We start from the raw sequence: 14479 nt of genomic DNA on the forward strand, positions 1-14479 counted from the left end.
AGGGACGATGGACGGGGCCATGTACCGTCAAATCTTGGGTGAGATCCTCCTTCCCTCAGCCAGGGCATTGAAAATGGGTCGTGGATGGATATTCCAGCATGACAATGACCCAAAACACACGGCCAAGGCAACAAAGGAGTCACTCAAGAAGAAGCACATTAAGGTCCTGGAGTGGCCTAGCCAGTCTCCAGACCTTAATCCCATAGAAAATCTGTGGAGGGAGCTGAAGGTTAGAGTTGCCAAACGTCAGCCTCGAAACCTTAATGACTTGGAGAAGATTATTATTTTTATTTTTTATTTTTTTTGTCATTTAGCAGACGCTCTTATCCAGAGCGACTTACAGGAGCAATTAGGGTTAAGTGCCTTGCTCAAGGGCACATCGACAGATTTTAAGATCTGCAAAGAAGAGTGTAACAAAATCCCTCCTGAGATGTGTGCAAACCTGGTGGCCAACTACAAGAAACGTCTGACCTCTGTGATTGCCAACAAGGGTTTTGCCACCAAGTACTGAGTCATGTTTTGCAGAGGGGTCAAATACTTATTTCCCTCATTAAAATGCAAATCAATTTATAACATTTTTGACATGCGTTTTTCTGGATTTTTTTGTTGTTATTCTTTCTCTCACTGTTCAAATAAACATACCATTAATATTATAGACTGATCATGTCTTTGTCAGTGGGCAAACATACAAAATTAGCAGGGGATCAAATACTTTTTTCCCTCACTGTACATGCAGACAGACTAACTACAAGCACTATAAACATAAGGATCTTTACTTTATGGAGAGTTCATCTACAAACAAAAACCTTGATAAAGGACAATGAGTTCAAATTCTTCGACCCTATTGGATGGATGTTGTTTACCTGTGTGTTTTATGTCAACATAAAACATGGCCTTCTGAACCTTAGCTAAGATGGATGTCCTGCCGTTTACAATGGACTGAAATAGAATTTCGAGGTTGTGTGTGGTGTGGAGTGTGTCAGTGTGGAGCGATGTGAAGAGGGGCTTAGCAAGATCACTGTAGTAGTCGGTCAGAGTTGACAGACAGACGGACTGACGGACAGACATACACATACAGATGTAGGATCTTAATATTATCACTCTTTTGTTGCAGGAAATGCAAACTTGTAGTGTATTTGGGTTTTAAAAAGGCTTGTAAAGTTTGTCATTCCACTTTGAAATTTGAATGAACCCCTATTAATGAACCCCTACATTAATTATAGTTCACATAATAATTCACATTTCCAGTTGCTGCAGGATTATTTTCCTGCTGTAGCAAACTGGCTCATATTAAGATCATACAACTGTAGACCTGGGGACAAGTGTCAGTGAACTCATGGACACACTTCAGGTTGTGATATCACTGAACTGAACACTATCATGCTGGAGAGCAATCCAATATGTGGACTGATGCTCAACATTAGTATTTATTTCACATCTGGGAGCAGCACTTGTGTGTCCAAGACGAGTTTCCCCTTGTGGAAACACGTGTTGTGTTTCCTAAATGTAACAGTATACAGGTGAAAGTACATGGAACCTGATACACTGAGGCCCACCCCTCACTTTTGAAAGAAAATTGCACCACAACAAACCTGCCAAGAGAGGACCGCCCACCAAAACTCATGGACCAGGCAAGGAGGGCATTAATCAGAGAGGCAACAAAGAGACCAAAGATAACCCTGAAGGAGCTGCAAAGCTCCACAGCGGAGATTGGAGTATCTGTCCATAGGTCCTCTTTAAGCCGTAAACTCCACAGAACTGGGCTTTACGGAAGAGTGGCCAGAAAAAAAGCAAACATGTTTGGTGTTCGCCAAAAAGCATGTGGGAGACTCCCCAAACATATGGAAGAGGGTACTCTGGTCAAATGAGACTAAAATTTAGCTTTTTGGCCATCAAGGAAAACGCTATGTCTCGCCAAACCCAACACCTCTCATCACGCCGAGAACACCATCCCCACAGTGAAGCATGGTGGTGGCAGCATCATGCTGTGGGGATGTTTTTCATCGGCAGGGAAACTGGTCAGAATTGAAGGAATTATGGATGGCGCTAAATACAGGGAAATTCTTGAGGGAAACCTGTTTCAGTCTTCCAAAGATTTGAGAATGGGACAGAGGTTCACCTTCCAGCAGGACAATGACCCTAAGCATACTGCTAAAGCAACACTCTAGTGGTTTAAGGGGAAACATTTAAATGTCTTGGAATGGCCTAGTCAAAGCCCAGACCTCAATCCAATTGAGAATCTGTGGTATGACTTAAAGATTGCTGTACACCAGCGGAACCCATCCAACTTGAAGGAGCTGGAGCAGTTTTGCCTTGAAGAATGGTCAAAAATCCCAGTGGCTAGATGTGCGAAGCTTATAGAGACATACCCCAAGAGACTTGCAGCTGTAATTGCTGCAAAAGGTGGCTCTTCAAAGTATTAACTTTGCACGCTCAAGTTTTCTGTTTTTCTTGTCTTATTTCTTGTTTGTTTCACAAAATATATATATATATTGCATCTTCAAAGTGGTAGGCATGTTGTGTAAATCAAATGATACAACCCCCCCAAAAATCAATTTTAAATCAAGGTAGTAAGGCAACAAAATAGGAAAAATGCCAAGGGGGTGAATACTCTCGCAAGCCACTGTAGGTTGGGTTGTTTGTTGCTTGATAGACGTTCTGACAGATTGTTGTCCCACACCATCCCTGTTCTCTGCTGTAGAGGGTCAGAGAGTCATCCTCTCACCCTCAGCTTAGTCTGATGTTCTTATCCTGGGTATCCTGATCCCTACTCAGAGCATCTCTCACTTCCTCTTTCGCTAATGAATCTTTCAAATACATTCAGCGTTTGCTTTAGCCTGCCTGGAGAGCCAGGTGGTTGCCTCTACACCTGTGAAATCGTGATTTGTTCAAATAACCAGTGATGGAAAAACCCAAGCACCGGAACTATTGCTGCTTGTTAGCTATCGGTGCCCATAGTATAAAGACAGTTATAAACTGGGTGGTTCAAGCCCTGAATGCTGATTGGCTGTATGCCACGGGTATGACAAAACATTTACTTTTACTGCTCTAATTACGTTGGTACTGTAGATTTAAGCAATAAGCCACCTCGGGGGTTTGTGGTATATAGCCAATATACAAAGGCTAAGGGCTGTGTCCAGGCACTCCGCATTGCGTCGTGCGAAAGAACAGCCCTTAGCCGTGGTATATTGGCCATATACCACACCCCATCCGTCCTTATTGCTTAAATCTACAGTACCAATATATGTTTACATAGTCTGTCCACGAGAGATGAAGATGTATGTAATAGGTGCACCTACTGTTGTGCACCCTATGAGGGAGGTGTGTGTGTGTGTGTTTGTTTTTGTGTTAGACCACTGTGTCAGAGGGAAGGGGTTATAGGTAGTGCAACTGTAATCTGATTAGCTAGACACTTAGTATCAGACTGTCTGAGAGAGTCAGAGTCACTCTGTACAAAAACAATACACACACACACATACTAGGACTAGCTACCTGATTGGTCCTATTTCCTTTAGCGGTCTAACACATTGTTCCTCAGCTGACTCTCATCCTGCCCCCACTTCCCTCAACTGTCTCCAGGGATCCATAGCCTGTCTACATTTTACTTATTTTTTTAAAACAGTTAGTCATTTAGCAGACGCTCTTCTCCAGAGCGACTTACAGTTAGTGCATTCATCTTTAGATAGCTAGGTGAGACAACCACATATCTCAGTCGTAGTAAGTACATTTCCTCAATAAAGAATATAAAACATAACAAATAACACAACAGAAACAAAAGGCCCAGGACGTGGGGCAGCCCAGGAGGCAGGCGTCCATCTTGTCTCCCATAACTTCCAACGTATCAGACTCCATTACCCCATGCTCCTGGAAACAACCATACTTCTGGACTGCAATCCCTCTGTGGGCGGCTTCCAAGTTACACCCAGAAACATTTGAACAACAGTGTTCAGGATTTGGTAAACAAATAAACAATACACATTGACTTGAGCCTCAATATACAATTGTCTTGAGTCTCCATATCTCGCTCAGCAAAACAGATGCATCTTTGTAATGTAAATGCAGTATATTATTTTTATCATGTCGTATGTCCTCATCTGTACAATCTCCTCTCTTTTTTCTCTAATTAGCGATCCGTTTTGGTCGGATGCCCCAGTCTGAGAAGCTAAAGCTGAAGGCAGAGATCCTGACGGGTGACATGGAGGTGGAGGACCCCCAGCAGGCCGACCAGAAGACTTTGGCCAGGCACATCTACGAGGCCTACCTCAAGAACTTCAACATGAACAAGGCCAAAGCACGGACCATCCTCACCGGCAAGACCAGCACTCCAGTAAGAGCAGTGTGTATAAGTGTGTGTGTGTGGTGGTGGTGGTGGGGGGGTGCATGTGCATTCATGCATGTTGGATCAAAAATGAAACTAACTCTCCAAAGGGAATCATTCAAATATTTGTTGCAACCCTGATGGTACTACATGTGTCTTCTATGCAATCAGATGGGTCCAATATTATATTTTGAATGATTCCCTTTGGAGTGCGTTGGCTGCATTTTGATCCGGTTAAATGGGATGAAATGTGCAAACAAACAGTCCTTTTGTGTCAACATAACCTATTGGCAACCACTACCCACTAGGAGCCAAAGAACCATGCAACGACAGAAATAACTTTCTCAATCAATGGCATTTAGAAGCCAACATGTCTGGACAAGGACACATCTGTCTGAATACATGAAGAGCATCTCTGTATGATCCTGACTCATAATGGACCATTATTAACAGTGTTTGAAGACCACTGTACCACTCCCTCCCTGCCTCCCTCCCTCTCTCTTTCTTTCTTTAAAGATGGTCCCCTTAGATCTGTGGTCTCCATTCATTCTTTCATCACATAGGATAATAAATGGGTGGGGTAAGGGTGAGGTTTCTGGTGAATTGGTGAAATCCATCTTCAGTGGGCATAGGTGTGGCAGAGGTCAGAAAGGAGAGGTCAGAAAGGAGGATCACAGTGTTGTAATCCGTGAGCAGAAGCGGTGGATCAACTACACAGTAACGCTATGGATAGACATTCCGCTCAGCTTTAGCATAGCCTTTAGCAATGCCTTGTAGTGTCTTCCGCACAGATTGACCTCGTTTTCTGTTGTTGATTAAGCTGCTCTTACCCAGCTGCCACCTTCAGCAATAATATTCTGGCCTGCATTGCTAGTCAGATGTTGGGAGCGTATCATATTGTGTTGAGTAAGCTGTGTGTAGCATACAGCTTTAGTTAGGAGCAAGTGCTGGATTGGCTCCTGTGGGAACTTTCAATACTGCAGCTCTGGTAGTGAACTTACAGCCCCACCAACACGGTGACCCAGATATGTGTTGTTTAGCAGCCTTCCACTCTAAAAACCAATGTGTTGAAAACAACTCATGAGAGTTAGTGATAACAGTTGAGTTTAAGTTCACAGTCCTGTATTTTCTATTGGAAATATGTGGAGCTGGTGTCCTTGCAGTGCTTGCTTGAAGAAGCGCAGGCAGCAGTGTTTTTGTAAGATGTGGCTCAGTATCTAAGGGTACACACCTGATAAGATTAGATTGGCCTGTTGTTTGTTTTGCTACAATGTAGGACATCACAGCTAATCTAGACCCTGTTTGCCCTGTCCCCTGTTGTCAGATTTCTGACAACAATAGACATTTTTCAGGATAAATAAGTTACTGTAACCTTCACAGCTACATAACGGCAATAAAATACATTTTAGGTTTTGAAACTGACACAGGAACAGAGGTGTTCTATAATTTACTCTAGAGTCAAGGACAGGACTTGGATTATGTTACAATGAGGATTTACAACTACATGCAGTAAAGGCTATCTTTTCTTTCTGTCAATAAATGTTATATAGGCTGTCTATCCCTACATGTAGGCAGGACTGTGTGTGTAACATATGGTTCCTCACTCTAGTAGTAGTAATATTTCAAATACCTATCTTTTCCACAGGGTCTAGGTAGGGGCTAGGGTTCGGTTTGAAATAGGACAATTCCTATCTACCGGCCTTCCTACATACAGGGCTGTCATTACACATGGCTACAGACTATGTCTCCTCACCGCCCTGTCTCCCTCCATGCCCCTGCAGCCCTTCGTCATCCATGATATGGAGACCCTCCAGCTGGCAGAGCAGACCCTGGTGGCTAAGATGGTGGGCACGGCCGGGGGCCATCTGCTGGAGAAGGAGGCTGAGGTCCGCATCTTCCACTGTTGCCAGTGCACCTCTGTGGAGACGGTCACAGAGCTAACCGAGTTCGCCAAGTCTGTCCCCGGCTTCTCCAGCCTGGACCTGAACGACCAGGTGACTCTGCTGAAGTACGGCGTGTACGAGGCGCTGTTCGCCCTGCTGGCTTCCTGTATGAACAAGGACGGCCTCCTGGTGGCCTACGGATCAGGCTTCATCACCAGGGAGTTCCTCAAAAGTCTGAGGAGACCCTTCAGTGACATGATGGAGCCCAAGTTTCAGTTCGCCATGAAGTTCAACGGGCTGGAGCTGGATGACAGTGACCTGGCCCTGTTTGTGGCCGCCATCATCTGCTGTGGAGGTGAGAGGGAGAGCGGGAGAAGCTTGGATCTGGGGTTAATGATCACTAATTGGTACACTAATTGGTTTTAGTGTTAATTACTATGCATCTTCTTGATGGATTTGCTAGTCCCCTCAATGCCAATCATAATGTCTGTTCTTGGGTTGACATAATCCACCTTCTTTCTCTAACTCTCCTCTCCTCTTTTCTCTCCCTCAGACCGCCCTGGCCTGGTGAACGTGGCCCACATCGAGTGCATGCAGGAGAACATTGTTCAGGTGCTGCGGCTCCACCTGCTGGCCAACCACCCGGACGACACCTTCCTCTTCCCCAATCTGCTGCAGAAACTGGCCGACCTCCGTCAGCTGGTCACCGAGCACGCGCAGTTGGTCCAGGAGATCAAGAAGACAGAGGACACGTCGCTCCACCCCCTGCTGCAAGAGATCTACAGGGACATGTACTGAGATATTGAGCCGAGGGAGGAGGGCTAGGGGCTGGGAACACACACCTCACCCTCCATTTTGGGGATGTACTGAGCCTAGAAAGGAGGTTGTCCGCCATTTTGGGGACACAGGCGTGAACAGTCTATCTGAACAGTCCCACGGTGATAGGGTTGAACCACTGAACCCCCAGATGCAGGGTTGCTCGTCTTTCTCAGGAGAGAGAGTATTGGTGTTTATGAGGCCCAGACATCACAGGACAAGACAGAACTACAGGACTATACTCTGGGCACCTGCAGTGGGGTCCACTACTCCTACAGGGACCTATAGGGCCGTATTACATGTGTGGAGGGGCAATGTGGAGCTGAATTTAGTCTCCTGTCCTATCCTAGTGTTTGTCCTAATGCAGCTCCCAGCTAGAGAACATGTATCGGGCTGGGTATAGACACCTTCAGGCCAACGTCAGAAGAAGTACACGGATCAAATAATAAATTGCTGGTTTGGGTAACTAAGATTCAGTCAGACTATAACCACTAGAATCCCTGCTTAGGTACACACTTAAAGGGGCCTGCACTGAGCCATACTCAGGCCATAGAGTGAAGAACAGCAGGACTTACTCTTCAGAATCACCACTCCAGCAGTATGTTTTTAACTATGCCATTTTGTACCGAACGTGAGAGTGAGAGGAAAGAATAATAATGATGCACACCTACTTTGCAGTAAAGACACCCAAGTGACTTCAATGCCGACTACAGATTTTAGATGTGAGTGACTGTGTCTCACGGTAAGGCAGCTTTTTCAGCGATTGGCTGTGCTCCCCTAGTGAGGTACAGATGCAGGATCTTAATTTGAGACAGTTTGCTACAACAGGACAATAATCCTGCAACAACAGGAAATGTGGATTATAATTAATGGACATTTTTGTAGGGGTTGATACATTTTTCGTTAGTGCCAATCAAGTCTGACATTTAAAAGTAGAAATTACAAACTTTAGAAACCTTTTACACTACAAGTTTGCATTTCCTGCTGTGCAGGCAAATTCTCAGCAACAAAAGAGTGATCCATCAAATGAAGATCCTACATCTGTAATGGGATTGCATGGTCCGTTTCCAAATACACCATACTGTACCTGGCTATTGGCCCTCAGATGCGGCTCAAAATCCAACTCACAGGACAAGTAAATGGAACAGATTGCTTCATTCATTTTGGGAAAGCTCTCCTGTGCCTTTTCAAATTCTTACTCCTGCTTAGGCTATAATTAATCATGTATTAGAAATGGGATTCCTCTGGAAAAACTTTAACTATAACTATAATTTAGCCATTGATTTAACATGGGCATATTCACTAATGTTATCATGGATGAGGCTACAGAGTTTCAGTAATTGCTCCCTCTATATCTCTCTGAATATTTTGTCCTTTGCTATTTTCGACACAAGACCCACAGCCTCAGTTGGACAGACACACTCTTGGCCTTAACAGGCTTCCGTTGTTCAAACGTCAGTTACTCTTCAGTCATTCTACAGATAATTATTCCCCATGTGCTGTATAGTGATAGTTTTCACATACCTTACCATCCATCTCATTTTCCTCTCCTATCTAAACCTAACTCTAACAGGGAGGCTTTGGTGTGCATTATATTCATTTCATAAAACCAATGTGAAGCTCAATGAACTTTTCAGTACTTTCACAAACAAAGGCAAACAAACTACCATGTCAATCGTGTTTCCCCCACCCTTCAGAACATGGCTCCATCCGGACATTTTGTTTGTAAGTAGTTTGATTTCCTTCATAACAGACATTCAGAAATTACCACAGTCAGAGATTCACTATGTAAATGCACCCACAATGCAACACTAAAGCACAAGTGTGCTTCCGAGATGTGATATGAGACTATTTTATGTACTGTACCTCCGTTATTACGCCTTTTTGACAAACACACACACAAATATTTGTTTTGTATTCTGGTATTAAAGGGCTTATACGACGTTAAACTACATTAAAACATTAACACATGCAGATTGAGAGCAGATTGACCACATTTTAAGCAATTTACCAGAAAGCCTGTTATTTTACTCTCTCTCTCTCTTTCTCTCTTTCTCTCTTTCTCTCTTTCTCTCTGTCACAGTGCCTCCTTTGGCTTGGCTTGGCTTGGTCCTCCTCTTGCTCCATAGGTTAAGGGCTCGATTCAATCCGTAGGGTGGAAGATCTGCGTTGTAGCGTAATTGACATTTAAAGTTAATTTCCGATTGAGCCGACAAACACAGCGTTTAGCGTGAATGCAATCCCCACAAACACGGTAACATTGCCTTTAAATGTTAGATCTTCCAAGCCCTACGGTTCAGGGAATTATGCTACACAATGGTAATACATTATTTTGCATTGATGACAGATGAGCATTGTTGCGCTCTCATTTTCTTACAGAATAGAATAACAAACGTTTAAACTCTTGACTGGTATAATATGGAATGTCAACTAACCCAGTATGGGTTCCTCTCTGCTCTCTCCGTGATTTGCAATATGCATGGAAAACAACTTACAACTGGATGTTAGAGTCTAGTAGAGATGAAATACTAATATTGCCTCATCAAACCAGCCATCAATCCCTCACAGAACTATTGGGAATGTTGCAAAAACAGAATGAAATAATCATTCATGTGTGCATGTTTGTCTGATGGAAATATGTACTTATGTGTATTTTCTGTGAGGGAATGTTTTTTGTTCTTTGCTTACCGTACCAAATTCTCATCTGAATCCACAAATCAATGATTTGGTTTGGTATAATGGACCTAGCTTCATTCTCTGCACCACATTGTATAAATGCTTTGTACATAGATTCAGTGATTATGTGATTGCTTGCCCCAACTTTAACCGGAGGTATACAAGACACTAACTATTATTGGATATGTTTTGTATTCCTCTTTGTCTGGTAAATACTTTTCAATTTTTTTAATTGTACAGAAATGCAGTTATGGTTTTGCTTAAAGGCCAAATTCACTCAAAAACTCTCTTTTTTCATTAGTCCACTGTTGATACAATCTTGCTTCTTGAAAGTTTAATATCTTGAAAACTTGACTGCTGACATGCAAAACATTTTAGGACTGTATTAACAGTGGACTAATGAAAAAAATACCAAAAGAGAGGTTTTGAGTGAATTTGGCCTTACCTAATTTGACCATGTTATAATTTTTATACTAAAGCTAAAGCATATCTATGAGTAGATCTGAAATTGTTTTCCTTGAATTACAAGGTTGAAGAGTGCAATGTCAATACAGTAACTTAGAGTAACTAAGTAACTGGTGATATAACCATAGATTTGTTTCCCAATGGGGACATTCCTTCTGTTAATTCCCCCTCTATAGAGGGAGAGAGTTACCATGTTATGTACAGTATGTGCTGTGCTTACTTTAGGGATACAAAAAGCACTCATAGCAAATATCAAGACTTGACTACGAAACCTGCTATGGGTTATTGGCACTATATTTTCACTAGATAACATGATCTGGATATATTCTTTGTCTTGAACAGACATAAGTAAATAATTGGTGTTAAGACTGATAATAAGCTATCTTGGCACAGATCATACAGTACTGCAAGTCTCCTATGTTGTCATCTCAGGTTGAAGATTAAGTAATAGAGGGGATGGTTAGGGCGTAATTTCACTATTCATTAACATAAATGCTCCATAACTGCCTCATCATGTACTTCAAGCCAACCCGTTTGTCGTTTTTATGGCCCTGTTATATCCCTTCTCTGTATTGATAAATATATACAACATTATGCACTCATAACTTGTCCTCTTAGACACAATGAACAGCGATTTCATAACAGCTAAATGCAGTTAAAGAAAGATGCAGTAATACGATACAATATATTGTTTATTAACACACTCCCATTGTATCAAGCTTTTTGCGCCCTTCCGTTCTCCTCCTCACTAACTGCTATGTTCTAACTTAACTATAATCATGCCATATGTTAGATAACTGATTTTCAAGCTCCCTGTAATGGCAGTTCTATAGTATGTATTCCTCAGGAATGTCAGGCCTCCATAGAACGCAACGATGCTTTAATCCACTGCCACCTGGATCTAGATTCTAGAATCACCAGGTGAACTGAATACATTAGGGATTAAACACAACCCGTGCCTTAACCCATGCCATACAACATTAGACACAATACAGTAAAGTCCTAAAGACGCGCACAGTTCTGTACAGTTCTGTGTCACCAAGGTGCTGGTATGGATATGACACTACACAGTACAGAGATACACAAAGAGAGGATATGACATCATGACAGAATTAGGGAAGGTATCAGAATTGTGATAGGCAGACGGATTATTGTTGAATCTGTGGAACATAATGACTGCTTGGAATCATATTCTTCTAAATTAGAGAGATCGCTCTCTTGCAATAGTGAAAATACAAACAAGCTAATGTAATGGTTCAAACACTAGAGATTTCTGCTACCATTAGTGATGTATATTGTTTTGTGTTGAATTGTCAAGAAACTTTTGACATGTATCAGGGAAAATGTTGTCTTCCTTAGTTTATAGTAGTTTAGGACATAGCGAGGTACTGTTCTTTTTTTTCTTTTTTTCAAGTGCGTTTATAGTGCTCTACCATACAGCACACAAATAATAATAACAATAAATAAATAAAACTATGTAGAAATGACGACGGCAGCAGATATAGGAAATACGATTTTTATTCTGTGTTAATTTACTACATTTCATGGAGTTGATGCAGTGGTGTTATGGCTAGTGTCATGCAAAGAGACTGGAGACCGTCTTTGGATGTTTTGTTTATGTATACTGTGGCTTGGTAGCAATACTGTAAATGTTTGACGAATGTATATCTAGTCATTTAAACAATAAACAAGTTGACTTTTAATGGATTTTAAAATAAAATGATTTTAAAATCCAACATTATTGTCCATCTATTTTTATGTGAATAATAACATCTTATTGATGGTGAAAGCTGAATATATGAAAGAAGTAGAGGCGATTCTATGATTTTTTTGATGGGGTGGCCAATGGGGGACCAAGAACCAGTCATGGGTGGCCATGGGAAATCAGCAAATTGTATCACAAATAGCATTGAAAATTGGCTTGAACTATGATTAATTGTATTAAATAACTGTTTCAACTTTTAATTTGTATCTGCCCTAATTTATTCAAATAAATCCATTTGAAGAGATCCATATTGATCAATTTTCAAGCTAGATCCATATTCAGTAGTACCTCTCCCTCCAATGATTTGTTTTTTGAAAGTTGATGCTAATATACTGAATTTTTACATGCTATTTGCTATTTGGAACAGCAAAAACAAGCAAAAATTACTCCAGCCATTACCACCGTGGCTGCTGTAGATTCATTTCACTTCAGTCGATAAGGGACATATACACTGAGTGTACAAAACATTAGGAACACCTTCCTAATATTGAGTTGCACCCATTTTGCCCTCAGAACAGCCTCACTTCGTTGGAGCATGGACTCTACAAGTTGTCGAAAGCGCTCCACAGGGATGCTGGCCTATGTTGACTCCAATGCTTCCAACAGTTGTGTCAAGTTGGCTAGATGTCCTTTGGGTGATGGACCATTCTTGATGCACAAATGTTGAGCGTGAAAAACCCAGCATCGTTGCAGTTCTTAACACAAAAAGGTGTGCCTGGCACCTACTACCATACCCTGTTCAAAGGCACTTAAATATTTTGTCTTGCCCATTCACCCTCTGAATGGCACACATACACAATCCATGTCTCAATTGTCTCAAGGCTTAAAAATCCTTCTTTAACCTGTCTCCTTCCCTTCGTCTACACTGATTAAAGTGGATTTAACAAGTGACATCAGTAAGGGATCATAGATTTCACCTGGATTCACCTGGTCAATCTATGTCATGGAAAGAGCAGGTGTTTCTAATGTTTTGTACACTCAGTGTATAACATTCTAGAACAAGCATGCCATAACCTACAGCTATAAGCTAGCTCAGCACCGGGATTAAAAACAAGTTTAGTTTTCTGTCAAGTCAAACAGCAGTTACCTAGCCATCTTCCACCTCTGCACTGCTGCCATCAACTCAACTGAGTTGTTCTTCTGCTAAGATCAGGTTTAACGGTGGTTGGCATTAGAGGTCTTCATGGGTACAAAAAGTTGGGCCCGCTCCGAAATGGACCTGGGTCTTTCCCACCCGGACCTGATAAGCATAAACACATCAAATATATATAGAGACCCGTTCCGAATGGACCCAAGAGCAACTAGACCCGTTTCCGTATAGACCTGGTCGGATGCAGACCCCGTCCGATCCCATCCGATCCGAGTGAGGGAAGCAGCAGAAAAGTAATTTTCTAAGCTACTTTATTAACTGGAGCTGATAAAGCACAAGAGATGCTGCTCTAGAAGGCGGGGGAGGGGCTGTACTGTGAGCAAGTGACATGGGGAGCAGGGAGGAGTGAGGGAGAGACAGCAACCAACTATGCCGACTCACGCTATAGTAGACTAATTGCTGCCATAGCTACGTTATTTATCATCAAATATGATTACATAGTATCTGTCTTGGACTGCATCAAACCGAGAAGCTAGTTAAGCTAGCTAACATTAACCGTCTAACTAAGCTGCAGTGCATTTGCTTTCTCATCTTACAGTTACAAATAACAACTCCACTTAGAATATTAAGTAGCAGCCTACTGTGGCTTTTGGTCGTTGTAGCCTATCCTTCTCCTTTAACTTTGAATTCTGTCATTTTAATTCCATCTTCCATTGATTAGATATCTCCTAACTTTTGCCACACATGGAGCTAGGCTCTAAGAATGTAGCCTATTGCCGCTTTGATGACTTATGATTGGCCAACAAGCTACACGCACCATAAATTATACAATTTGTCTCTGTCTCTCAACTGCAGCATTCACGTTTGGATCTGTACAGGCCCTTCCGGACAAGTCGGTTAAAGTTACACATACCCGAGACCCGTGACAATCATATCAGACCCCACCCAGACCCGTGACATTATTTAGAATTCTGGATCCGGACCCAGAAACACAATTCCAACTAACCCTACACTCATTAAAACCCACTACCTCATTCCACTACTTTGACCCTATCTGCTCCATGCCAACGGCCTGGGAGGATGGGACACCACCACTCAACACACTCTGTAACTCTTATGAAGTCAAATCTCGTACACCCAAGTACTTCTCTGCAGCTGCCACCACAACATCTATTTTCTGTGATTTACGTTCAATTTCTGTGGTACAGTTGATAACTATTGCTATAAACACTAAGAAGCTAACCTCTAACAGGGTAATTGATATAGCCTAACATGTCACAGGTGAAGAGAGGCGTAGGCAGGAGGCAGTCGCAGGTTTAGAACTACTGAATTTATTTAAGCACCAGAGATCAAAGCGGGACAAAACCCAAACGCTGTTGTGCTCAAAATATATCTTCATAAACAAAAAAGCACAGGGCGAACCCAAAGTGCAAAATATAAAGTCCTCAGGAAATAATAGGAGAGAT

At 42.1% G+C, this 14479-nt stretch overlaps 1 protein-coding gene across 1 annotated transcript in view; it reads left to right on the forward strand.

The window, feature by feature from the left end:
* Positions 1–7878, forward strand: part of LOC121531726 (peroxisome proliferator-activated receptor alpha) — a 48438-nt gene extending 40560 nt beyond the window's left edge. Inside the window, exons 5-7 of the mRNA XM_041837130.2 lie at positions 4128–4327; positions 6100–6556; positions 6755–7878. Of these exons, the coding sequence (XP_041693064.1) occupies positions 4128–4327; positions 6100–6556; positions 6755–6999 (902 nt within the window). The 3' untranslated portion in view covers positions 7000–7878. The remainder of the gene's footprint in view (positions 1–4127; positions 4328–6099; positions 6557–6754) is intronic.
* The last annotated feature ends 6601 nt before the right edge of the window (positions 7879–14479 follow it).

This window comes from Coregonus clupeaformis, chromosome 19 (genome assembly GCF_020615455.1).
Source record: "Coregonus clupeaformis isolate EN_2021a chromosome 19, ASM2061545v1, whole genome shotgun sequence".
In the NCBI taxonomy this organism is placed as follows: Eukaryota; Metazoa; Chordata; class Actinopteri; order Salmoniformes; family Salmonidae; genus Coregonus; species Coregonus clupeaformis.